This window comes from Grus americana, chromosome Z (genome assembly GCF_028858705.1).
Source record: "Grus americana isolate bGruAme1 chromosome Z, bGruAme1.mat, whole genome shotgun sequence".
NCBI classification, from domain to species: Eukaryota; Metazoa; Chordata; class Aves; order Gruiformes; family Gruidae; genus Grus; species Grus americana.
In genome coordinates this window covers 77,960,547-77,987,768 of record NC_072891.1, presented here as the reverse complement: position 1 = coordinate 77,987,768, position 27,222 = coordinate 77,960,547, and the positions used below count along the sequence as shown (strand labels likewise).

The window sequence follows — 27,222 nt, the reverse complement described above, 5'->3', positions numbered from 1 at the left end:
AGGTAGTTATAGCCAGAGGCTTAGTACTCAACTGAGTCATTATGGCACTTCTCTACTAGTTGTAGCTCTGCCCAGGATTAATGTATCTCAAAGGTTAGAGCAATGGGACCACTATAAAAGGACCATCAATGAGAAAAACATGACTAAGTGTCAAACTCAAAATATATGGCATGAACAAAATATGTGGTAAGTGGGGATGTCATAAAGGTTTTATAGCTGCTTGTTTGGGAAGATATACACCGCCACGTCAGACGAGGAGCAATAAAAACAATAGATCGGATCGCTCACATTAACAGAGAGAACAGTGCTTGCACCTGCGACTAAACTCTTCCTTCCTCATTCTGGCAATGGAAACGGGTCTCATGGTGAGACTGTATTCATTCCTACATCAGGCACCTTTATACAGTTTCAAGTGGTGGAAAGAAGCTGTGACTGAATACTAGTCACTTTGTTTTTTCTGTTTATAGGTATCTGGAATGTCTTGAGATCTTCCCGTGGCAGCTTCAGTTTCAGAGAGGAGACTACCACAATGAGAGGGGTTGGTAGGCTGTGTGCCACTGTCCTGCAATATTACAAGATCTCCTGCCTGCTCTTTCCAAAAGGGACCAAAGACGTAAAATGGTTCACTGCATGTTTCCCTCACCGACTCTTTGAGCATCCTCTGACAGTATCAGAGTTTGTCTGGATTTATATTGCCAGCAGAAACAAAATGGGAATTTTGTTTAGGGAGTAAGAACTGTCTTGGCTTCTTTTCTGAGACAGTCAAGTAGCACGTAGCTCTCATTGGTGAAAATCAATTTGACTTCAAAGTGATCCTTTGGATTCGACACCAGGCCTGCCCACAGCAGGATATTTGCAGGTGTAAGTCTGGAGTAGCCGATGCACTGTAGATTCACACCAGACGAGCACTACAGCAACATGAGATTTTTCAAACAAAATACCCTACTTAATGCAGCTTTAGATATCTGAAAGTATTTGCAGATTTCTTCTGGCTGGAAAAAGAGTGTGGAGGACAGAAAGTAAGGAACAACCAGATGACTTTTTTTTTCCTTGAAATGGCAATTCAAATTAAAACCATAGCATTTTGAAATGTTTGAAACTGCATTTAGATAAATTGAGGGATTTAAATATAAGCAAAAGTTTATTCCTATTCCACTATTCCTAAGTTGTTATTCCTGAATGGTTTATTTTTCCCTAATTCTCATTTTTCAAAATAATTATGAAAGGAAAAAATATTTTCATTTCAGGCTGACCCAAAATAAATCCCTCACCCTCCCCAAGGCTAAAGAGACAGTGTGTGGTACCCTGCATCTCAGCTAGTGACTCAGACATTTTGAAAAATGTGAGAGGCTAAAAAAGGGGCAGATGAACATGAATTTAAGCGATCATGCTCTGGCAAGCCCAAGGAGCTTCCTCAGAGCAAAGGGAGCAAAGCAACGCAGACATGAACGGGAGGACAGCGATAACCTACTTCTAAATGAGCTGAGTTGGTCAGAGGGAACAAGCCTTGCAGAAGGTCGCTGTGAAACACGCAGCACAATTGTTCTGCAGCCCAGAAAGCAAACAAACCAACCTTACTTCAAAGAAATTACAATGAGCCAAGCAAGTGGAAAGAGCAGCAAGAGAAATATGAGTAGTGATTTTAATCACATTTCCTTACTGCATTTTTCATCATTGAAGGGTTTTCACCAGCTTTAACTGAGACGCTCAGCCACCAATCAAGGATGAATAGTTTCTGTGGTCACCATTGCCCAGCAATCAACACCACCAGCATTACTGTACTCATGGTTACCCAAGGTGACAACTGATTCAGAGGAGGTCCATCTACTTGCCCAGGTCTGCCTGGTCTTATTTCAGTTGAATATCTAACACAGGAGAAGAGTTGAGTGGACATTCCTACTCATGACAAAGGGAAAAGGAAGGAGAAGAGTAGAAGGCAGGCAGACTTTTGAAGGTGAAAAAAGTCAAGAATCTGTCAAAAAGTATATTCTGCAGGCAGCCTTGGAAGATGAATGGCAGTGCTGCTAAAAAGCAGGGTGCAACTGACACTCAGCAGTCTTCAATTCCTTTATTAGACTAAACCAACTGTGCTTTTTTCCACATGTGTATTTATGCAAATAAAGCAGAAAAATTAATGACACAACTTTCCAAATGTTACATGTATAGACTTCGGTGGGGTTTATATCCTTTTTCAGATCACTTTCTGAAAATATTCCAGCCTCTTACAGAGCAGGCCTTAAGGATTTAAATAGGTGGAGATAGTAAATGATTTACCTTTATTAATCAACTTCTTGTGTAATTTTCAGAGCTGTTTCAATAATGTTCGATTACATTTTCTGAAACACTTGCTTTTTTAAACTAGTGTCACCTGTGCCCTAAAGCCAGAGAAAGATCTGCTCCTATAATGAAGCTGCAAATAAATGACAATTTAGGACTATGTGTTAAGACACGGAAGAGTAGCTGTTTCTTGTAAAAATAAATCCCACATGAAAACCAGCAATTACCTAACTGCACAGCAGAGAAGTTACAAGCTTACCAGTTTTTTTCCAAGCCTGACAAAAAGAATGCAAATACAAAACGCCTCTGGAGTTGTACAGATCTCAAGTGAGCTCATTCTCACAACCTGAAAGCTAATTCCTGTAGTTTTGGGAGGTAAAAAATATTTTTTTCTCTGCACTGTGTGAAATTTGCCATATTCAAAGCAAATTCTTCCAGGCAAACATTCCTTGTTGCTAATAGAGGAGACTTTGAATAGCTGTGTTAATATGATCCATTCCTTCAAAAAAAAAAAAGAGGAAAAGCGACAGGAGGAACCTGGATTGATCAGGGAAGAAGACACGAAGAAATAAAAATGTGATTATGAGAAGAAAAAAGAAGTAAAGGGGAAATAGTAAATTGTTATTAACTCTTAAACATAGTATTAGCTCACCTTTACACATAGCAGCTGGAGTAGTCAGTCTTGGTCTACAGACCACAAGTCTGCCATTCCTAGTCTTCCACCTAGGAACCGATTTCACAACTTCGTATCAATTTAGAGAGAACAGATTGAGACAAACACCAGCTTTGCAGGTCTTTTGGAAGATGGTAACAGCAGGTAGGTATGATGAGGTGCTGACCTGATGGAAATAAGGACATAAGAGAGAAATATCAGCACAGCTGCACAAGACCTTGGTAAGACCTCTTGGTAAGACTTTGAAGACTGTGTACACCTCTGGTGACCTCTCCTCAAGAAAGATGAATTTAAATCAGAAAACATGCAGTTCAGACTTGTTGGAGGGTAGTGACAGCCTCTTTTATACAGCATGATGAAAAGTGTTTCCTTCTACCCAGATTTTGTGCACACCAAATGAAAAAAAAAGGGAGCATATGATGTTTCTTCATAATAGCTCTGAAGATAAATCTCAAAGAAAGGGGAAAAACAGTTAACATTCAGAGAAGAGCTCTTTAAGTTAAATAATAAGGTTAGCACTAGGTCAGGGTAAACTGCTCAAGAAGTTACCAAAAGATTTCTAACCACTCCTCAAACTGTCCTTCCATGCAGGACAGCAGACAGCAGAAAACCTTTACACTGCGTTCAAGCAGGGCTGAATCAGCCAGGGAAAGATGTCAGGAGTCCTACAGGCAGAAAATATATTCAAGTCTCTGGGCATCCCCCCGTGTCGGCAGGCAGCCCGCACCTCGCTGCCGGGGAGAGCCGTGAGGTTACCTCCCCTCTGATGGACAACGGTGGCTGTGGGAGAGGGCTTCCTCTAAGGTCCTGGGGCTCCATCACGGAGCAGAGACGCAACGCTGAGCGTGTCAGTGCCCCAATCAGGGTATTGAAGTCTGAGACCTAGGGTTAGCATGGCTCCCGACTACCCAGGATTAAACCCAAATACTGGAACTGACACAAGCACCGGACTTTCCGCAGCCCCTTGCAGACACGCACACAAACGCGCGTCTGCTCTGCCCTATTTTCTCTTAGGATAAGGGTGTTTTATCATAAAAGCAATTTTAGAAAGTGTCCATGGCTTGCTGAGCAGGGACCTCAGCTCCCACGTGTCGAAAAATGATTCGGTTTGAAGCGCATGAGAACGGCATCGACCGCAGCCGGCGCTGGCTTTCCCGACGCGCACGCTGTCAGCGGCGAGGGACGCAGTTCCCCCCCGCTGAGGGGGCGAGGGGACCCCCGCGCCGGCCTGCAGCCCCTCGGGGGACGGACCAGCCCGGGGTCTCTTCTCGGCGCCGGAAAACTCTTTCACTTCTCCGGCGCTGTTAGGGGGAAGAGCCCCGCGACAAACCCCGGCAGAGGTTTCCGTCGGGACTGTCCCGGGACGCTTCCCCACGGGGAGCAACCAAGCGGCGCGGAAGGAGCGGGCGATCCCGCGTAAACCCTCCTTCCTCCCCGGGGCGGCCCGCGGGGGCGGCGGCGACTACAAGTCCCGGCTGCCCGGGGAGGAGCCGGTGCGGGATTGCCGCTCGCCGTCCCTCCCGGTGGGAGCGCAGCGCAGCCCAGCGACAGCCCACAGCCCCGCCGGCAGCGGCCACCCGGCAACTTTTCTCGCCTCCGGAGCCGGGCAGGGGAGTGCACCGAGGGCCGCGAAGGGGAGGCGGGCTGCGAGGGCTGCAAAAGGGAGCTTCGCAGGGGAGTCGGGCAGGGAGCTGCGGAGGAGAGCATTGCGAGGGAGCCAGGGACGGGAGTGCGGTGCGGGGGGGGGGGGCGCTGCGGAGGGGAGCCGGGCGAGGGAGTCCTGCAAAAGGAGCTGGGCAGGGGAGCGCACGGTGGGCTCGGAAAGAGGAGCCGAGGAGGGCAGGTTTGCAAGGGACCCGGGCTGCGGAGGGGAGCCGGGTAGGGCAACCTCGCGGCGGAGCTTCTCGCTCCGTGTGGGGCAGCCGGGCAGAGCGAGCGCTCGAACGGAGGAGCCGGGCAGGGGCGCCTTGCGGGCGGCTGCGGGGCCGGGCGGAGGGCGGCGCGGGGTGCCGCCCCGGGGCCGGGCCGCTCCAGCCCCGCGGGTCCGTGGGGGGAGGGCCGTGGGCCGAGCCCCCCCTCCACCCCCGGGGCGTGGGCGAGGCGGCGGCGGCCCCATGGGCGGCGGGGTCGGCTCTGCGCGGGGGCCGCCCGCCGCGGCTGATGCCGCTGCCGGCCGCCCGCGGGGCGGCTGAGGCGGGCGGCGGGGCCGGGGCCGGGGGAGGCGGCGGGCGGCTCCCGGCCATGTGGCGGCCGGGGGTGCGCGGGCTCCTGGGCCGGGCGTGCCTGCTGCTGCTGCCGCCCTGCGCCCTGGTGCTGGCGGCGGTGCCCGGCTCCGCGTCCCACCCGCAGCCCTGCCAGATCCTGCGGCGCATCGGGCACACCGTCAGGGTGGGGGCCACCCACCTGCAGCCCCGCGCTACCGCCTGGCCCGGTGAGGCGGCGGGCGGGCGGCGGGCGGGCGGCAGCCCCGAGGAGGGGAGCGCCCCGCGGCCTCCCCCCGCGCCCTCGCCGCGGGACGCGCTGCTGCTGGCCGTGGCGAACCTCAACGGTGTGGCCGGGCTGCTGCCCTACAACCTGTCCCTGGAGGTGGTGATGGCGATCGAGGCGGGGTTGGGCGACCTGCCCCTCTTCCCCTTCTCTTCCACCAGCGCCTCCTGGAGCAACGACCCCGTCTCCTTCCTGCAGAGCCTCTGCCACACCGTGGTGGTGCAGGGGGTCTCCGCCATCCTCGCCTTCCCGCAGAGCCGCGGGGAGATGCTGGAGCTGGACTTCATTTCGTCGGCGCTGCGCATCCCCGTGGTCAGCATCGTGCTGGGCGAGTTCCCCCGGCGGAGCCCGGTAAGGCGCCGGGGGCGCGGGGCGGCGGGCAGGGTTCCCCCCGCCCCGGGCAGGGCTGCGCGATGCCCCCGCGCAGGCGGCACCCGGCCCCCCAACCCCCCGAGTACCCTGCGGGGCAGGGTCGGGGTCCGGCTGGCAGCTGAGCACGGGCGTGGGAGCCGGGCAGCTGTCGGGGTGGGGAGGGACGCTGCCCGAGCCCTGCCCGGGGAGAAGCACTCTGACGCTGGGGCCGCTGGAATCGCTTTTCTGGTCATTCCTTCCTCTTGCATCCGTTCCCATGTCAGCCCTGGGGTGGGGGGGGACGAGCATCGCCTCTGTGGAAAGGCAGAGCTCGGTGGGAAAAGCTAAGTTGTGAGCCCGAAGTCATATGCCACGTTAAGTTGTAGAGTTGAGAGGACAAGGGGGATCCAGGACATGCGCTGGTGAGAAGCTGGTCTTCTGGAGGTCCTTATCTTGGCTTTTGGAGAAGGATGCACTTCCCAGATCAAAAGAAGGTTGTTAGGGGAAAAAAAAAAAAAGGCTGAAACCAGCGTTCAGGGTGTTTATTTCTGGTCTAGATGCTGTGCTCTGTTTGTGTGTGGGCACTGTAAGTTGTTCACCAGATGACACTTCTCAGGGAAGTTGTTCACTGTAAGTTGGCTTTGCATTGAGCTATCTAAAGCTTTAGGATTTTTTTGACTTGTAGTTCATGCATCGCTGCTAGATCAGCTTTTTGCTAAATCTAATTGCCTAACTAAAGTAGTAGAAACTGAAGTCTATGTCTGTGTTTGATTATGTAGCTAAAATAGTAGAAACAAAATTCATTGTGTTTGACTGGCTTAGGCACCAATAGTAGTAGTGTAGCTAAGCTTTGTATCATACAGAGATGGCAACTTAGTGTTAGACGTTCTGGAAAAAGTCGGTAGTTCAACATTTTGTAAATGTGTGTTTGATGCCAGTAATAAGAGTTGGAAGAAAATGCTCTATTCTGCGTGGCCCATGCAAGGGAAGTCATGAGTAAAATGGCAGAAGCTGCCATTTAAGTAGCCAGGAGAAATAGTTGTTTTATGTAAAAAGAGATAGCTCAACTTTGCTCTCAAAGTGTAATTAGAAAGAAAGATTACCAACTGAATTTGCTTTGCAAAAGCAAATATAAAACCCACCGTGGCTCACTGATAGACTTCTGTATTTTTTTCTGTTAGATTGTGACAGAAAACGTGGGGAAAGAGTCTGTGCTAGGCAGCTCCTAGTCTGTAATTGAAGGTGTGACTGCTGTATGCTGGTCTGAACTCAGCTAGTTTTCTCTACCTCAGCAAAACCCATGTAACTCAGGTTTCTGTAGCTCTATGCAGAAACTCAAGGGTAATCAGTGTCACTGAATGCCACTATCGATGCATGTTTGGTGCCAACAGCATCCATGTTTGCTCAGTTACATCTCCCAGCCTTGCAGCTACACTTGCAGTTGCGCTGGAGTCAATAGCCAAAGCTCCCTGAAGACCAGATCCTGAACCCAACATCTCTTTGCTCTGTCTGTTAAAATCAGAATTATTTTCTCTTCTGTCTTAGAGATGGGTCTAAGTTCATCCCAAGCTGCCTGAGGACACAAAATGAGTTAAACACATATAGCACAAGGTTAGAGTCATTGGTCCTTTCCACAGACTTCAAAGCTCCAGCTTAACTTTCAAATGGTTCTCTGTGGGGAGCCAACTGGATCAATCTGTCCAAATCAGGACTTTGTTTTTAAGCAGACTTTTAAGTGTCTTTGTCTTCAGTGACAATGAAACCAATGCCTGACATTGAACCTGTGCTGAAATAGAGTCTGGGTTTTTTTTCAGCTGAGCTAAAAAAAAATCACTCTCCAAGGCTCTATGGATTTTAAAAAAATCTCAGCCTTACTCAAAGGCCAGCAGTTAATGCAAATATATTGGTCTTTCAGGATTGGCTTGGAGGGCCTGACATCTTTCTGAACACTCTTTTTTCATACCTTCATGTAATAAATACCATTTTAAGGCTAACTCTGGAGGCAATGCTCCAGCAGCCTTATCTCACATACTTCCCAGAGTTACAGGATTTCCAACAGCATCTTGGACTCGGGAGGCCCCAGAGATGTTGGCCTTGGCAGCCTCTGGTGTGTTACTACCTGCTGCAGGCAGGGATTTTTTGTCACTCTTAGTCCCATGCCAGCACTAGCATGAAATGAACAAATCATGGACCTCCCACCTTCCCAGCTTAACAGCCCCGGAGCCACAGACTGGCCACTTCTACTGACTGGCATTTTAGAGGGTGCAAGTATAAATGACACCTTTGTAGGCCAGACAGATTTTGCTAATAGGCCCAGCATGCAGTTTTCAAAGAAGAAAAGTCAGGAAGAAAAGACCGAGATCTAACCCTGAAATGTGAAGCGTTGGCTTCCCTGGAGTTACCCTTCTCACTGATACTTTGACAGAAATGTACACGTACAATGCTTGCACTGCTGCTGAATGTTAACATTATTATTTCATACAGAAGCTTATAATAAGCAGATATTTATTGTAGTTGATCTTTGAGAAAATCTTCCCTAACATGACAAAAAGCAATACTTAAAGCAAAAAGGAATATAAGGATCCAGAACTGAATACGTTTCTATAATACTGGCTGTTGCCTCCGTGACATCTGATGATACACTTCAAACATGTAACATCGGGAGGAGATCCACAGTGTCACAGCTGGATAGCTAGTCGGCTGGATACCTAGAGTGTTTTCAAAGGTTTTGTGGTTGCTCAAGCATCTTTAAAAGTCTGTTTGTCACTAAATTCTACTCCGCTGAAGTTAAAAAAAAAAAAAAAGACTAGTCTTCCCTTGCAACAATTAATAATCACAAGACACCAACCATCACATGGTGTGGTACAGTGGTACAGCATTTGTTCTCTCACAAGCAACAGCTTTTGCCTGAGGTTCAACACACATGGCTTCAAGGGATGCTGCACAAAGTGTGACATACTTTTTTTCATTTCATTTGTATATGTGATTTAATGACTAACATGTACTGACTGTAAATCCAGACACTGTTGTGACCTGAAAAAAGCTGTTTACTTTTCCAAGTTTATTGGCACTCCAGTAAATTTTCACACTCTCACTAAGCAAAAGTGACAATTTATCACTGTCATTCAGCAAGCAAAAAAACCACTGGATTTCTTTACTACTAACATGAATGCAAATTGCACTGAAGCTTTGACAGATCATTATTTTGGAGACAGCAGTTCACAAGCACTGATGCCATTGAGGCAAGGCTTGTCGTATTATGTATGTTTGTATGAAGAAACACACTTCATTTTTTCATTCCAAGACTGCCAACATCATTAATAATTTTCCCAAGGATAGAACAGGGAACAGATCCAGGGAACATGAATGATAAATAAATACAGTAATACCATTTCTAGTACTACAGTTTGGAGCTGAGAGTTTGGGAAGAATAGTCCATAATATCCATTTTATAGGTGATACTATCAGAAACACAGGGGAGATCATGTTTGCCAAAGCGTTCTCTGAACTTCAGAACTCAGGGAGTATTTTCAGTGAGTTTCAGATAAATCAGTAGCTCTGATGTCTTTTAACATGAAAAGGAATCTTCTCAGAGCAATGAAACAGAATAAAGTAAATCTGAATCATCAGTCCCTGCATAGCCAGTCTGTGCTTTATCTGGTTTCCTGAGGAACTGGAATTGCTGGCACTGCTGATTACCGCTGTGCCTTCAGAGAGGGTCAGAAGAATAAATAAATCAAGTCAGGGTTTTAGGTTAAACAGTAAATTTCCTGGTAAAGGAGCAAGTTCAGCCTCAGAACAGATGCTGTAAATAGAAACTGACCGTTAACATTCAATTTTTTTATTTCTTTTTAAAGGAATTAAGGTTTCTTTTGAAACCAGCTTTATAGTTTATATATATCAAACCACCCCGCATGGGGAGTTATACATCTTTCCCTGTTGGAAATAGTGAGGAATACCACTGTGTGTGCAGTATCCTTAGAATCCATTCTGACCTGTAGACACTGGCGATGCAGAGCACCAGCAAAGGCAGGTAGAAATTACAGCGAGGGAATGGAGATGTGGAAAAGCTTCTGTCCAGCAAAATACCCAAAGACACTTTTTTCCTCCTTCAAGCCAGAACTGCATTTTTGCAGAGAAGTATTTTTGATTGGCAAAAAAAATAAATATTTGAAAATCTCATTTTCCAGGAGAGACTGCAAAACGTTCTTAGCTGCAGGCTCCTGTAATTCAAATTATCATTGCTAATCTGACTTAGACCAAATTTTGAAGCTCGTACTAGTTACTGCATAGATGAGGAATACGTATTCAGTCTTTCCCTGTGATCACCAATACTCCTCACCTCATGCTGCATAAATACTATGGCATGTACCTTTTGTGCACTTCAAGAGGTTTTATAAGAGGTTCCTTGAGGGAAAAAAGGATGGAAATTGAAAGGACGTGCAAACAAACGTTCAGCTGCTTCTCTTTCAGCCAAAGGTCTCTGTGCAGTTTTGCTCATAGCGAGCTTTTGAAACTTGCACAATTTAGGCCACAGATCCACTATAAAGTGATAGTCTTTTTACATTGCCAGCTAATCTAAAAAAGCTTTGTGTAACTAACAGTTTTTCTCCATAGCCAGGTATCCTGAAGAGTCATTAATTCTCCTAAACGCAGATTTCAGAGACATGACTGACGTTTTGCTGGCAGCGTTGTGGTCCTAGCATCAGGCAAGAGATCTCATTGTAACAGCCCTCTATTAAAAAGCAATTACTGAATATTTACTAATTGATCCAGTCTCCTGCCTCTCCTATGCTTTTGCCCAATATCATACATTGTCCTCAGGCTGTTACTTTGAGAATAGTTTTACTTGTGCTCCTATGCCGTGTTGAACATCATCGGCTGTGAGATGTGACAACACAGTTTTCATAGTTCACTGTGCTGTCAGCTGAAGCCAATCTATCTGTTACCTTTAAGTTGATATACGTATTAAAAGGAGAGTCCTTGTTTATATTCTTGTCCATGGCCAGAAAGCCCTCAAGTTTTGTGAAAGTGATGTTGGCATAACATTTGGAAGTTGTATTGGCACCTCTGTATTTTGTGGTTTTTCACCTTAATGTTCAGGGTCTGTTTATGTTGTACACTTCATAATATAAGAAGTCATCCTTGTCCCCTAAACTGTCAGAGTCATGATAAACACCATGTAAAACACCACTAGAGGCATCCAGTCATGTAAAACAACACTGCAGCCTGCCTAACCGTACGGACTTCTTTTAGTTCCTCTATCAGCAAGCTTTGCATACTCAGAAGCATGGGGCAATGAAAAGAAAGAAAAGAACTAGTCTCTTTATTCCAGTTACAGTGTTTAAGGAGGATTCAGCTCATCATGACTGCAAAAGATCCTTTTTCAGAATGCAGGAAAGGGGTTGAGGGCATTTTTACTTTCACTTGTCTCCTCTGGTTCCTTAATTTTAACGTCCCAGTGAGACAGAAGGAGCCAGAGCTCCGCTGAGGTAAACTTTCAGTGCTATCTCCAACCCTTCTCCTCTGGAAGAAGGCCCCTCAGAAACACATTGAATTCACTATCCTGCCACTGGGATTTTGAAATTAAGGGGTCTTGCAGCTTAGAATATTTTTATCATGGTATGTGGTAAATATATACGACACTTTGAAGTATGAGAATGTATTATTTTTCCAGGTGTTTTATTTATGGAGGAGCAAATTTTGGAGGTGAAAAAGTGTTTTCAAGCATATTAGTTACATATTGATCTAAGACTTTGAAAGCTGGATAGTGCAGCATTATTTGAAATACATACACCAGAGATTCTTCATTTGAGTGGCTTCAAGTCAACAGTGAGCAATCTATACTAAATACAGCAAGGGGTTATTACCCAGATTTAGAATGTGCACTGAGTCTGTAATTATTTAAGGTATCTGACTCTGGGAATCCTTAGATAAAATTATGCCAATGATCACTTTGTTCTTGAAGTACATCCAGTTCTGTCAAGTTTTATCAAATCACTTAGTCAAATCTATAAATTCTGCTGTATGTTCAGTTAAGTTACATCAATTCCATTTGAAGAGGTTGGTGAAGAGTTAAGATTTGGGAAGGGGGTGGAGGGAAGGATTCTTGTTAAATACTATACCAGTAGACATTTCCTACATGAATGAAAACCAAATGTCTATATTGAATTGATATGAAAACTCAAAAGCAAAGATACCTGCTTTGTAGTTTGATGTGCATTTCTTTAATAGTCTCTTTTGTCGCTGTACTCATGATATGATACTAGATTCTGGAGAAAATATCTGAGCTGGCTACTAACAAGATTTTCTCATTCCTGCTTTTGTGATGCAGAAAAAGCTGAGTTAACATCAAATTCAATACCATACATGTTTTCTTCTGTGTTTTTTGCTATTCTGGGTATCCACAAACAATGTCTTCCTCATTGCATAGTCTAGAAGAGGTCTTGCGTAATACACTGCACAAACTCATGTTAATAACAAGTGATTAAACTATGACAAGGTTAAATTGTTAATTATTACTTTACTGAAAGACGTGTATTATTAGAAGAACCACCAAAGAATACTTAGCTGTGTTCACTAAGTAAAAATGAAAAATTTGGCCAAAAAAGGCAAATTCAAAGACAATTTGCTAGCAGATACTATATGAATACAAAAGTTACGGTACCAAACAGATTATTAACAAAGAAAACACTCTCTAGAAATGTAAGTTGGGGTGTTCAGTGTAACTTGCCCCAAGAATTTGTCCACAAAAGTCAGAGAAAGCACCCCATTGTTCTACTAAAACACATGGCAGACCGAGGTCAGCAGGGCTATGGAAATTAGAAAACAGCCAAGGATCCTGTCATGCTATATGTTATTCAATTCAGTGCTCACAATTAAGTTCAAAGCTACTTACAAATGTTGTCATCTAGGGTATATTTAATGAGTTATTTATTATTTAAACCCATGAAATATTGAAAACTCACGTAATTAGAACTTTAGGCTATGTTGGATTTAGTTACAGTTTTAAGTCATCAAATAAAATGTTTATCTTATGTTCTGTTGTTTTCCTCTGTGGATTTCCATGCAATTTTTTTAACGTGAAAGAAATCCAGGCATAGCATGGCTAGAATTTATGTATTTATTGTAATTAGCAGAAAACTGGAAAAAGCACAGTTTATTTTTCAATTCTGTATTTGTCTTTCGAAGAAGAATCAGGCTATAAATCCATGTTTCTATAGATGTTACTGAAGAGCTTTCAAAGAGGGGAAGGGATCATCTTTTCAATTTGGTTGAACAAGAGAGTACGAATCTCACTGCAGTACCAACAGCTATGCATTGCAGAGTTTATTCTGAATAGCTGAAAGCAGCCAGAGAAAAGAGAGGGAAGAAAACAAGGAAGCAAGAAAACTGGAAACATAAATGTCATTGACATGGGAAAAAAGCAGGAGAAAATAAACTGAATTGAGAAAAAAACGAAGAGGTGCTCTTCTCTGTCTCTTTACTTTTTGTGATTCCAGAAGCATTAAAAACAAGGGAACTGAATTTTACATGAAAGCACTGTACAAAGAGCTGGAGTCATCAAGCACAAAGCAAAACAGCTTGCCCAAGTCAGTGTTGAATTAGCAGGGCTGTCTTGATCCCTGGCTAAGGACAGTTACTTCCAGTGTGTGATGCTTCCCCAAAACATTGTGCAGACCTCCCAGGGAACTGCAAAGCCAACATCTAGGAAGCAGCGAAAGGAACAGGGATTAGCTGTTTATTACTGCTGCCTGGGGAGCTTCTTGCAAAGGGTGTGAGGCCTCGGTGTGGGTTGGTGTAATTAGTGGAAACCTTTTTTCCTCCTTGGTGCTGAGCACTACAGGCAGAGAGATGCACCTGGGTGTCTCAGGACGCAGTTCCACGTGATGCTCTGGCACTGGGTGCCAGACATCATCTGGTGAGCATTTCAGAGCGCCAGGAGACAGACAAGGTCACTTGGATATACGCAGCATCATACCAATAAGTACCTAAAATGGATTTCCTAAGGAACAGGAGCAAGCTCAGACACAACTGCTTTGGGATTGCAGCACTGAACATCAGCAACTGTTCTTTACTTTGGGTCTGGCCCTGAAGGTCTCCCCATTTTCCCAAACACCCCATCGATCAGCCAAATTAGTTCTCACCACCATGGGGAGAGGATGTGCAGATGGTGGAAGTAACAGCAGAACTGGGAGAAAGATTCAAGCTTGAGTAGGCAGCAATGTTAGATGATTCATTTATTAAGGCAGTCACACTCGAGCAAAGCCATTTGTGCAAGGGACTCCTCGTCAGTGTGACTCAGAAGTTCACAATCTGGCCTCAAGTGCTTCACAGCTATCACATCAAAAGCTACTGACATTAGTCTTGGTAACTATGGACAGCTACATGAAGAACTGAGAAGGGACTTGACAGTGTGGCACACCACAAACCACAATAAAGCACAGTAATTGTTATGTGCCACCTTTGCAGGGCATTGCAACCAAACATTTATGTGCAGCTGGCCTTGGGACTTGGTTTTTGGCTGTAGACAGGGTTTCACAACATCTGTGCACAGGCTTGATGTTCACCACTCAGTCCTGAGCTTACTGTATCCTTTCCCTACAGCGTAGTACAATACAGCCATTCACGAGTGTCTTGCATCCCTGAACCATATATATGTATACCCTGTTGGTATAACCAGAGAGCATGCATGTACAGTTGTCGTGCAAAGCAGCCATCCCTGTCTCTGCAAGGTGTGTGAGTGCATCATCAGCAAGTTGAGAGATGATGCTGAACCTCTCGTATGCACCATGCTGCACGGAGTCTCCCTTGCAATGGACTGCACCCTCGTGGGAGTGGTGAGCTGGGAGAGCCCTCAGGAGCTGACTGGAAGGTTTCCACTTGGCACTGGTTTGAAAAGATGTGGTGTGCAGCATGCTGGCTAATTAACGTTTATCTGAAATGTTTCAGTCACCTGAACCTGCAGGGCTGCAGGGAGCAGATGGGGAGGCGGAGAAGGAGGGGGAGAAGAGTGAACATGAATACAGGTGCACCCTCAGCTGCCAATAAAGCACAGTAAACAGGGAAATTACTGTGATCGTTTGATTGTTATTATTATATAGGAGAAATCAAATGTTAGGGAATTCAGAGGCAGGCGCCATTTTTTTCCTCTGCTTGCTACAGTATTTTTATTACTTTTCCCTCATCAGCTTTCATCTGTGATGATAGTTGCCAAAGCCTGTTTTACAATGTGGAAAGTATTTGAGACACATTATAAAAATCTATGAATATGCTGCACAGGCATATTTTAAACTCTTAGTATTTCCCTAAAGGCATACTATTCCACTTAGAGCTTTTTTAAGACTATGAAGGAAATGATTGCCCATGCTGTTCATAAGACATTTCGCAAGGCTTTCTAACTTAAGACAGAGTTAGAAGATGAGGTAGATCTTCAAGCATAAACTGAGATTTTATAAATGAAGTTTTACATTTGTTGCAAGGAAAGAACTATCAGACATAGCAATTAATAGCCAGAAAGAGCAGCTGTATTATGCAGCAGGCTCTCTAAGTGATGCTACTGATAAAGCAGTTACATTACATTCATCTTAATAGCGTACTCACTCAAACTGGCTTAAAAGGAACTTTTTTTTGCAAATCAGATGAAAAGTCACAGTTTGATAATTTTCCGGTGCTATTTTAGATGAAAGCATAATTATTTCTCACTTTCTCAGCATTTAAGACTCATATATATCAGTTAAACAGCTCTCTAGGAGAACAGTTGTTTTTAAGAATTTACTGTACTCAACGTAAGCGTCAGAATGTGGGAAAAATAGATGTAGCGTTTACTTGGACCTGATAACTGTCCTCTTTTGAGTGTGTGCTGGAACTGTTTTAGCTGTGATTTACATTTTCTTAGTACACTAATACCGTGGAGTTGATTTTACTCCCTCATTAGAAGGGCAACAAGGTGAAAGAGTTACGTGCCTGGGTTTCCTCTGCTTAAATTGCATGTGATAGGTGATAAACTAGAGAGCTCCAAGGGGACAAATATATACCCAGTAACACACTTGACACAAATGTAGGTAAACAGTTAAAGGAAAAAAAGGATTGGTTATTTTTAGATTAAGCTCTGAGACATGAAAACTTCAGATGTCATGTTGCACTTGCCGAACAGGAGTTCTTCTTATTTCCAGAGTACAAAATCAATCAACACTTTGAAGGAAGGCTCTGCTCTTCTGCCATCTCTCTTTCCCCAATCATCTGGCAAGCACACAACCTGCACCAGTCATGTTTAGTCACGTTTCCTTGTTCTAGGACTGCAGAAGGAGGTGGTGTGGTACTGTATGACCCCCACTGCCCCCCTTTGTTGCCGTTTCTGCAAAACCAGTTGCAGTGCCTGGTGTGGCAGGCAAACAATCCACTGGTGTTACCTGGTACCTTCCGACTACGCGGAAGGGCAGCTCATGTCAAACTCCCACTGGTATCCATAAAGCTGTTGGCTGCAGAGCTAATGGGGGGCACATGATAAAACGTGGCATCAGTCTTTGTTCCTCAGAGATCTGGGAGAGAAAAAAAACCAACTTTAATCACCTCTTTAAAAGTTCATATCACAATGTGTCAGTATAGAAGTACGCTGGATAGACTGGTATGGCTAACAATAATCTTATGGCCTCTGATTGGGAATCTCACATCAGCAGTCAACACAAGGAAGCCAAAATGATGATTATTCAGTCACCCTTATGATCATCTTTTTATATACATGAATTATTTACATAGTGCAGGGTACTTACACACTTGTCAATCAAAACCTGTTTTTTTCATTCAGTTGTACCCCTAAGATCTCTTTAGAGCATGTAATCCTTCTAACGGCATTTATTTCACTTTCATTATGCCGTTTTTTCTTTAATGTTATCTTTCGTTGTATAAATAGAAAATCCTTCAGTACAAAATACTTTTGGGAAAGGAATCCTTCACACTGAGAATTTCTTTCGAGAGCGAGAGATGGGTGATTGTTCTGTTTTGAATATTGATGTCCAGAATCCCCAGGAACCCTCGAATTTTACTCAGCTACACCATTTTCTACCTACTCTTCCATTTTTAGTGTGGCATGTTCATTTCACCCATTCTTAATCTTGCCCATTGGTCTTTGTTCTGAGGTCCTGTCTTCCACTGTAGGATAATACAGATCCTAAATTAACAGAGTCTTGACTCCAGAAAAAGACCTCAAGGCTCTATTGTGATACAAATGATCAGCAGCATAAATTGCTCGTCACTCACTGCTCATCACATTCTCTGAAGAGCACCAAAAATAAGACACTTATTTATAAATAGCTCAGCCTGCTACATTCCAGTGAAACTGAATTTTGTATCTTCCCACCATTTTCACAATGCATATTTATATGTAACATGTAGTTATATGGAAGTTAGCTGTGTTGCGATGTCCTCCTTGGGCATTCACAGCCCTTACAGCAAAAGAATAAATTGCAGATTGAGACCTGTGGTGGGATGCAGCGTACCACGATTAGCAGAAGAAAGGTGCTTTGCTGGACACAGAATGGGAGCTTGTTGCCCAGATCATACTGCTCTTGTATTCCTCCCCACAAGTGTACTTTAAGAGGAAAACTAAGTGAGAACTCACGGTGAATAATACATCTGATAATCACAGACATTTTTTTCTGCCTGAAAACCACCTGAAATTTCTGGAACAAGCATGAACAATATAAGCATTAGGAATAACTGCCTCCCAGAGCCTTCCAAAAATATATCAAAGGGCTTCCTTTTACTTCAGCTTGAGATACGGTTTTGGTTGTTTGACTAAGCCACATGATTTTTTTTTTTCCTTCCAATCTGATAAACACAGGAATTGGAGATACACATGAAAGCTGGAACTTGCAAATACTGCAAGTGTTCGGTTTTGCTATTCATTTTCTGTAAGCATTTGTCCTAGTGTAATTTGATTACTGGAATTTTCATGAAAAGCAAATGTTGAGGAGAACAAGCACTGCTGAAGCAAATAATTTCATTCATGTGAGTATCTATGTGTTGTTTCTGATGCAACTGCCACCATTAAAAAAAAAAAACCACAATATATTCAGACTTCCTCTTCATTTAAGTGCGGTATGGCTTTGCTTAGGATGAGGAACTAGTCCAACAGGATCTGTGGCTTGTTGCTGTGATATTGAAACTAGAGTCATAAGGGAACTTAACACTTCTATCAACTTTCACCTTTAATTTTACCTGCCTTAGTCTTATTTTCACCAGAGAGTTCCCTTTACTTAAAAATCTATAGAAAGCCATTCACTAAGATCAAGGATAATGCAGACAATTCATCTTTTTTTGGATCTGTATTATGCCAGCATTATGAGAGCAAATGCATGTCTTCTAAGAGGCATACAAAATTATTACAATCTTATTAGAGAATAATAAGCAGGAAAATGGCTTATTGTTGTCAATAAGAGGGGAAGAAATGAGTGTGCAGTCTGACCATTGAACAGGGGAGTCAAATGGGAAATTCAGTCTTCTCCAACACACTTAAAATCGTATGGGAAAATACATATGGGCTGAATACTGGAATCGTTTCTGGTCCACCACTCCAGGCATGGAGAAGTCCAGCTGAATTTCCTTGCTTTGTCAGAAGTTTCCTCTGGAAGGTTAAAAGTTGTCCACGGCTGTCGAAATCAGCAGCAACCCGTCACCTGTCTGTAAACGACGTGCCGAGTCTGCATGCACATTTGACCACTGCCCAGCGCAATGACAACGTGGTCACCGTTGGATCTGTCGTGCGGTGCTGCGGCATCCATCCTTTCTAAGAGCATTAGCTGTGAGAGGAAGAGACAGCCAACCCAGACAGCAAGTTCCCCGCTGTGCACAAAATCTTATTTTGCAGAGGACTTTATCTGACCTGAGCAGTGCTCCCAGTCACGCGCTGTGGGCCAGGAGATCAACGCTGCGCTCCTGGTGGGGTGATTGCCCTTGCCTTCACCATGGGCTCGAAGGATGTTCCAGCAACCTTCACACCTCTTTGCCTGATCCTCCCCGCCCCCAGTTTAACAGTCCGCATGTGTGTCAATCCATATGCCCAAGTGTAAAACTGTAAAATCTTCAGTCGTTTTAAGAGTGGTCTCCAAACAAATGTCGCTTACCTTTCAGAAAAGAAAAGCAAACCTTTCACAGAAGATCCTGCTTCCTGTGAGTGTTTCCCTCTCCCTTTTATTCACACAGCTGGCTGCCTGTTCCACTCCAGTTTATTAAGAATGTATCCTGGTGTTCTTTGTGGTACCATCAAGGGTTTCAAGTGGGGAATTTTATGCAATATTTCAGTTCCCTTGCTCAGACGGTGCAGTGCAGCCTCTGTGTTGATGCAAAATATCAAAGCAATAGTATGACAAAATGCAGACCTTACGGCTTTTCACCTTCCTTAGTTTCATCCCAGGTCACTGAAATGTGTAGAAGTAAGATTTGTCTTTTGGAAAACTAACCAAGACTTGCATTTATGTGCATCACGTAAACAGAGAAAACTAAAATGGGAAAGGAGAAGAAAAAAATTCCTATTTCTTCAGGAAATATACATTTTTTATGATATTTTTATTATAGGTTCTCTGTCCCCAAAGCAGTACTGTTTCCTGCAGAGAGAGACAGCAGTTTTGATAGTATGTTCTTGCCAAACTCATAGGAGCAGTGGTCTGTCATCCCTTCCTTTCAGGTTGTCTGGGGGAATTAGATACTCCTCTGCAACACTTCCCCTTGTTCAGAGAGTTAAAAAGAATCACGGCACCAAAAATAGTTGCTGTGAATTCCTTGTCCCCAGGCTTGGTTCACCAGACTCTGCAGAGTCACCGTGAATTATTTGCATGGAGACGAATAGACGCAAACATCTTTCTGAGATTAGTGAGACATGACGCTTTCGTATTCTATCGCAAGCGCTTATCCATGTTAAACTCCCAGGGCGTGCTTCAATTTCGCTGGTTCTTACCCTCTCCTTTAGGAGGATACAGTCACCCACTCAAGAAGCAGAAATAGTGCATGACTAACTATGTCACGGAACAAATGATTAACACTAAGTAGTTTGTGCTAGCTGTTTGCAAACAATCCACGTGCCAACAATTATGCTGAAGCAATTTTGTGAATACCTAACTCAATGTATTTTGCATAACTCAAGGCTCGCTCCCAAATCATTAAATTCATAACTTCTGTCTTGTGTGTTAAGTTTGTAACTGTCATTCTTTCTTCTCGTCCATAGAACTGGTAGCGCTAGACTTGACTGTGATATTAGTCTATAACACTGGACTGGCAAAGGCTGTAGGAAGGGTGCTGGCTCCAATGAACAAGGTGCTGTTCAAAATGAGTTACAGCTGCTGTGCTTTAAGAGTTTGTAAGCCACGAAGTGCAGAGGAGGGCGTACGCAGGCAGAACCATTAATAGATGTGATGCTTTCGGATTTGCAGCTATGCAAATGAAGATGCTGTTTGCTCCAGCTGCACCCAGCCTACCCGCAGAGAGTTTGGTCTGGCTGCCCAAGTGCGTCAAAACGCTCGTAGAGTTCATTGTCAGGAGCTGAGGGCCTCTTCGTCAGCTGAAATCACGCATCAGCTGTCTGCTGACGTCACAGTTAAAGAGCTGACCTAGAGAGAGCATAGCATCCATCGCATCATCCCATGGGCTGAGGCAGGAAGAGCTGAGCTGTGAGAAAGAAAATGTCTTGTATGTCAGTAGGAAGCTCAAGCACAAACAAAAATTTATTGATACATTTGGTTCAGAGTATTTGAGAGCCTTTTGAGTCACAGACATGTGCAGCTCTATCGGATCCTAAAGCACAAAGCTCTTAAAAAATAAATAACCAACATACTTGGGTAATTGGTGCTTTGCAATGAGTAGTGGTTTTCATGTGTCACAGAGTTGCACAAATGCTGCATAACTTTAAGGAGGAGATACATTATTTTATAAGAGGGGGACACTGAGGTAGTGGAAATTTAAAATAATTGAAGCAGAAAAGGTAGAACCAGTGTTGAAAACTAGATTTGTAAAGGCCTTTCCCCTCATTTCCATGCTGCAAATCATTCTTCCCATCAATAACATCCAGCCTGTTAAATTGTTGCTGTTACTTTCATTATCTTCTCATAAACGAAGCCAACCCCTATTAACCTGCCACAACAGTTTTTTCCCTTTCCCCCTCAAGAAACGTAAAGTAGCAGTATAAATACGTTTTTTCATAAATAGGTAGGATGAAGAACTTTATTTACAATGAAGTAAATTTGGTATTTAATTCCATCACAACAGTTTGTCCAGCTACTCCTCACTATTTTTTTCTACAAGGGTGAAAAGTGTATTGAACTTGCCCACCACCAAAGGTTTTGCTAGTAGAGCAGTATGGCAAGTTATTTTTGTCCATATGCAACTGAGTTCCTCATTAACAATGGAAGATCTTGTATTTCTTTGATGTAGTATGGATTTCCATGTTTTTATTTTTCAATGCTATGCAGTTTATACGTCTCTCCAGCCTCACCAGCAGCTGCGGTGCTGGCCTGTGCCACAGGACTTGCCCCTGGGCAGCGCGTTGAGAACCAGCAGCACAACAAAAAGGGAGGGAAGGCTATAAGGCAAAAAGCTCTCTCTTTACAGCAGAGCTGCTGCAGTCATTAGGGTCCACTGCTGCCAGTAGTTATTTGTCCGTATGGTGCTTTTATGCAATTGCAGCAGGAAAAGGATCTACGGGGGGGAGGCTGACGAGCTTCTTCTGACGGGGTGATGCTGGGACCAACCACACTTGCCACAGGTAGAGCCGGAGGAGGAGAGAAATACATTTATTTGGCCAGTGCCAGCGTCTTGTGAGTAGTGCTAGCTTCCAGCAAATGATGGTGTCAGACAGCAATACGAATCTTCAGTACAGCAAGATGGTGCCATCAAGCATGGCATGCTGTTTTTCTGAGTGTGCATGGTCACGTATTTATCTCCAGTCTGTGCCCACTATCACATACTACCTACATATGGATGGACACACAGCTTAAAGCCTATGAAGTATCAGTTACCACTGCTCCACTGAGTCCAAACTCAGTACAAAGGGGGGATTAATAAGTATCATTCATATTTTATAGTAATTTACAAGCTCTGTGCAATAATGTCATTGTTGATCTAAATGTACAGTGCTAGGTGCAAAGTAAAAGAAAACCTGGTAGCAGTAATCTATGCAAATATTTGTGCATAGTAGAGAGGTGATGGTATTGTGTATTTTCTGTCAAGCATTTAGACAAGAACAGAAGATTGAATCACAGCTACGACCTGTAAATGTTCACCCGATGATCTTGCACATTATAAATCAAAGGATGAAACAGGCATGGGTGGTGATTTTTGATATGTTCTTCCAACCCTCACTGCAATATTTGCTGTAAACCACTTTCTGTTTTGTGAAGTACTGACTATAGTAAGGTCTCATTTCATGACTTTGTACCCAGGACTTCTTTTGGATAATTAGTAATTTGCTTATCCACTTAAAACTAATGAGGAAATCACAGTATCCAAATGCTTGCAGACATGGGGCCCTGATGAGGCAAGTATCAGTGAGATGGGTAACTAGTCTGGAAGGGCAAACCAGTGCACTGCGAGTAGTGTAATGGTACAAATGCTCAAATTATGTACTAATAACCCATAAAATAAATGGCTGGCTGTTACTTTGCACATTCTTTTATCTATTGAGGCAGCTGTGTCTAGCACTGGAAGGAACAGAAGATTTGAGCCCTACATTCTGCTTCTGGCAAAACCTTGGTATATTCTCCAAGACATGTAATATAACCTTTTCCCCCCCCCCCCCCCTTTTCCCCCTCTAATCCCTCCCTGTGTAAAAGAGTGTGAAGTATTTATCTTGCTGTAAGCCTTAAGATGGGTAGAGAGCCACTTCACAAAGGAGCAAGAAGCCTGTCCCTGCCAGGGTGGTGACTTGCACCCCTGGGGCGCTGCAGAGGGGGTTCTCCCCATTTTACGGAGAGGGGTTTGCTCGCAAAGGGAACACAAGACAAGGCAGGGATTTCAAACCAGATCGCTGAGTTTCTATATTCGACAGCCAGCCAGGGCCCCTTCCTCCTCCTCCTCCTCCTCCTCTCCCTGCGTGCCTTGGTAACAGGCTCTGCGCAGTCACACACTTTTGTGGGTAGTTGCTATATGCTTTATTGGAAAGTCAAATGCTTCTGCTTTTGGGGGTGGGGGGTAGGCACCTCCTGATTACAGGATCATGCCTTATTCTGTGTTTTGCATGCCCAGAAAAGCAATTTGCAAACACAGCCACAAAACTTCTAACTTGTACAGTTGTCTTTTGGGATTTGGTTTTGGTTATATTTTTCTTTAATGACAATGAATTATTTCAAGATTGGGAAGAAAAATAGGGAGCAGTGATTAAAAAAATTACACTGAACATAAGTCACTAGGTTTTGCTGCATTTTCAAAAGTCAGATTCTTATCTTTTATTGAAAGATAGTGACTCTGCAGCCAAGGAGCTAACAAACATCCCACCTTCTACTTTATTTATTTTTGCCTCCTGCAGTAATTGATGATGTTGAGCAGCACTTATCCTTGAAGTATTTCTTAGGCAAACAACTGCCTCCTGCTGAGGAAAGTAGCTTCACCGCATGGCATAATTAGTGAAAGGTGCCCAGCAAGGCGAGGATGCCTGTGCAGGATGAGACCCTCCTACCCCAGCCGGTGGGGCAGCATCAAGGACTTTGGGTGGGCAGCAAGTGGCATTTCATAGTCACTCAGGGTGGCATGTCCCAGTGGCCTGCCCCTTCTGTGAGCTTCCTGCCCCACCGCATGAAGAGTGTATTTGTTTTTAAAATAGATGTTTGATTTATTTTTTTTCCCCTACTTACCCCCTGCCCTGAGAGCCAATTATAACTCTTCTTTCTAATTTCCCATCTTTCTAATTAAATCCTTGGTGTATTAAATAAGAAACCTCAAATGGAGATGTTTAAATGCTGTTCCTGATTTTAAGCCAAGCAAGTACGCACAAGAATTCACCTTAGAGCCATGATTTAAATGTCTAGCCTCAGAAGGATGAACTAGTAACTTAATCTACCTTGGCCTTATTTAATAGAGTTAAGAGATCAGTCTTTGCAAGCTTAATTCTCAGCTTTCTTTCATATGAAAAATCGATGTAGAGCAAAATGCACCTGTAGGTAAAATTAATCCTGTGAAACATGCCCAGAGCAAGGCCCAGCAGAAGAGGATGTGATGAGGCTTTCTGAGGAACGGGACACAGGTCAGAATTAATTTCTCCCACTGTATTTTGCCACATGGAGCTATCATTTCTGTGACTGCTCCGTGCATAACTGCATGCAGCACAACCCGTGGGTATTTCTTTGACAGGCAGGGACCCAGAGAGATGAAGAGGCTAATTTGGTCACTGGTGATTGAATTTATGGAGCAGCACCCAGTGCCCTGCAAGGAGTGTGGGGAGTCCCACAGCAGCCAGGGCTGTCTCTGCATGCCACATCCTGAACGTTGTTTTACAGCATTGGCTCAGGATGAACAGGGAAGGTTTCTTTGTTGAATTGCCTCTTCCTTCCACATTTGTCTACCCGATCGAATGACCTAGTTTCACTCTGCTGAGCTGCGAACACCAGATAGGGTTGCACAGCCTGTTGGTAGGTACATAGTCGTTTGTAAAAATAATGAGATGCAGGGGCACAGCTACTGAGGGTATGGGGAATGCAAATGCTCAGGCAGAGTTGAAGACACTTTCAAGCTATGCTGGAATTGGACTGCTGAGTGAAAACAGTGCTCCAGATTTTATCCCTTGCTGCAGGTGTTAATGGTGAATAAAATCTAATTGGATTAAATACTGTATGGGTACACCGGGTGCGTATCAGAAAGGACAATAGTTGCTTTTGTAAAATGGGATCAAACTTCTTTTACCTACATAATAGGAATCAATCTTCTCCATACCCCCTCTCCTTAGAGTCTACATTTTCTTCCAGAATTAAGTTCTTTTTGTTCAGCCAGAATTTTGCTCATGCCTAAAAAGCTAGGTAATACAGCAAGTGTACTCATAACCTGTTGTCCTTGTGAAAAAGTAGCATTTTCTAGTGATACACTGCAACATGTGCATCTTGCTGACAGGAAGGTGGATGCTGCTCTAACAGGGTAAGGATGGGAATGCCATTGCAAGAGCCCTTTATGCTGAGGAGTCTGGCAAGGGTGACATGCCAAAGAGCCCGATGTGGAGCAGTGCTTGGCAATGGGCATTGTAATTACAGCCTTGGTTGCCAAATTCTCTGTCAACTCTTGGACTGTGTTAATGGTAGTTCTCAGGAGTGAGGCATCAGAGCAAACACCACGTGCAATGAACATGAGCTTTAGAAACGCATTCTATATGCGAAGCCAAGAATTTATTGTTAGTCTGAATTCCTAGCAGTCTAAGCACAGTAGTATTATTGGTCCCAATGATGCTAACACTTACAAGAAAGTTATCCAAGTACTACAGCTCATTCTTGGTAGTGATACGGTTCAAATTGTCATACACACACTTCCTGTATCTCTTTTCTCAGGTGTTGGGCTCACCCTTCCATGCACCTCTGGGTCCCAAGGTCAGCATCACACATCTTTAGAGAGATAGATCAAGTGTGTGTGTGTTTTCAGGTGGTGGGGGTTATTAGTGGCAAGTTGTCTGTGTCCCAAGATCTCTAAAGGGAGGAATATTATGTTAATTGCAGGAGTTTCTTTCTCCTCTGGGTTTTGGTCCCTTTTATATGTTTGCTAATGCTGTCTGCATGTCTGTTGTATTTGCTTGCCCATTCCTCATTCATCTGCAGTTCCACCTTATATCCACACTTGCGGTATCTGGTACATACTACATTTTGGATACTTTTTCTTTGTTCTCCCTAAACCAAGTTTTACTCAGCTCCCAAGGTGGCAATCTCCTAGTGACCAGTAGCTGACCATCGGTGAGTTGTGACTTTTAGCCCTGGCACCTCTGGTGCCATCCTGTGCTTGCAGTGTTAAGGCTTCTGCTGTCATCTTGTGATAGCACTTTCTGGGGATCCTTGATACAGCCCCGTTTGTTTTTTTCAGTAGCCTTTGAACTATGATTTCTTGACAATCCAAGTAACATTTTATTACTGCAGCCTGATCATACCTATATCCTTAATCTAGGGTTGTTAGTAATCACTTTAAAATTATAATAAGAGTTCTTCCATTAGTAGACACGCAAACGGAGTGCTCTGGTAGCTACTTATATAATTTTCTTCAAGTTAAAACAACACCACTGGTGTGTTATCAGAATTTATTTTCAACAGGGTCTTCCTGCATCGCACCTCAGATGTTAGGAGGGTGAGGACCAAGGAGACAGGTCTCAGCAAGCCTAAAGTGCATGCACTGTCTGCTCCCAGGTGCTGCCACAGTTTTGGCTCTGCTCCTATCAAAAGGTGAATTGCTACCTGCCCTAATGAACCAAAAACTGAGGGGAAAAAACCTTCCCCTGTGTACTGCTGGAATAACACACATGGGAAAACTCAGACTGCTTGTTTTGGGGTCACTTTAAAACAGAGCCGTTCTGACTGATGGCCAGGATGTGAAAAGCACCAATGTTTGTGAGGTGCTTCTCAACAGAAAAGCACACTACAGTCTTCTGAAGAGCTTTGAGCTAAATGAATGCCACATCTCCTTAAGGGAAGAATTAAATTCTGCTAAATGCTATTTTCCAGTCATTCAAGCTTACAGTGCCATTCAGAAGAACCCCGAAAAGTTATACCTCTGTGGAACAGCCACTGTCTTTTGCATCCTTTACAAGTGTGGGACAACCTGTAATGGGGTAGCTACAGCATGAATGCCAAATGAGAAATCCTGCTCACAAACATGACAGTCTAGATGAGGCCAGCTGTAAGGAAATGTGTTACTGGGAAATGGCATTAGAAACAAAGCCTGGGGCAGAGCTAGCCAAAGTCCCCTTGCTCTGTCTGGCAAGTGCTGACTTACTTGTGACAGCCTGATTCCATAACAGTGTTGAGCTTCTAGAAAATAATACCATGCAGTAACAATTTGTCCATTGTGGCTAATATTCACACTCCATACCTCCTGGCATCTTTTATCCAAACGTTTGCAAGGGCTTTGCAGATGTTGATTACAATACTGTAGCACTTGGGAGCAAGAGTCACAGACACGGGCCACCTCTTTCTTCCATTTGAAGCGTACCACGGAGCAGAGGTGGTTCTCTAGAGTTTTGCATTGACATTTTAGTGATGGAGGAAAGCCTATCATGGAGAATTAATGCAGGTCCCCCGATCTATTTTTATTAGCAACCATCTGTCTTTTTTTAACTATAATGACAAATTTTAGGGAAGGAAAAACTATTTTGGTTCTTGGCATCTGTATGAAATATTCTTTATCAAACTTTAAATCATAGATTCATAGAATATCAGGTTGGGAGGGACCTCAAGGATCGTCTGGTCCAACCTTTCTTGACAAAAGCT

General features: G+C 44.0%; 1 protein-coding gene across 1 annotated transcript in view; it reads left to right on the top strand.

The window, feature by feature from the left end:
* The first annotated feature begins 4,719 nt into the window (after positions 1–4,719).
* GRIN3A (glutamate ionotropic receptor NMDA type subunit 3A) overlaps positions 4,720–27,222 on the top strand; it is a 75,320-nt gene continuing 52,817 nt past the window's right edge. Inside the window, exon 1 of the mRNA XM_054809696.1 lies at positions 4,720–5,788. Coding sequence (XP_054665671.1) covers positions 5,111–5,788 — 678 coding nt within the window. The 5' untranslated portion in view covers positions 4,720–5,110. The remainder of the gene's footprint in view (positions 5,789–27,222) is intronic.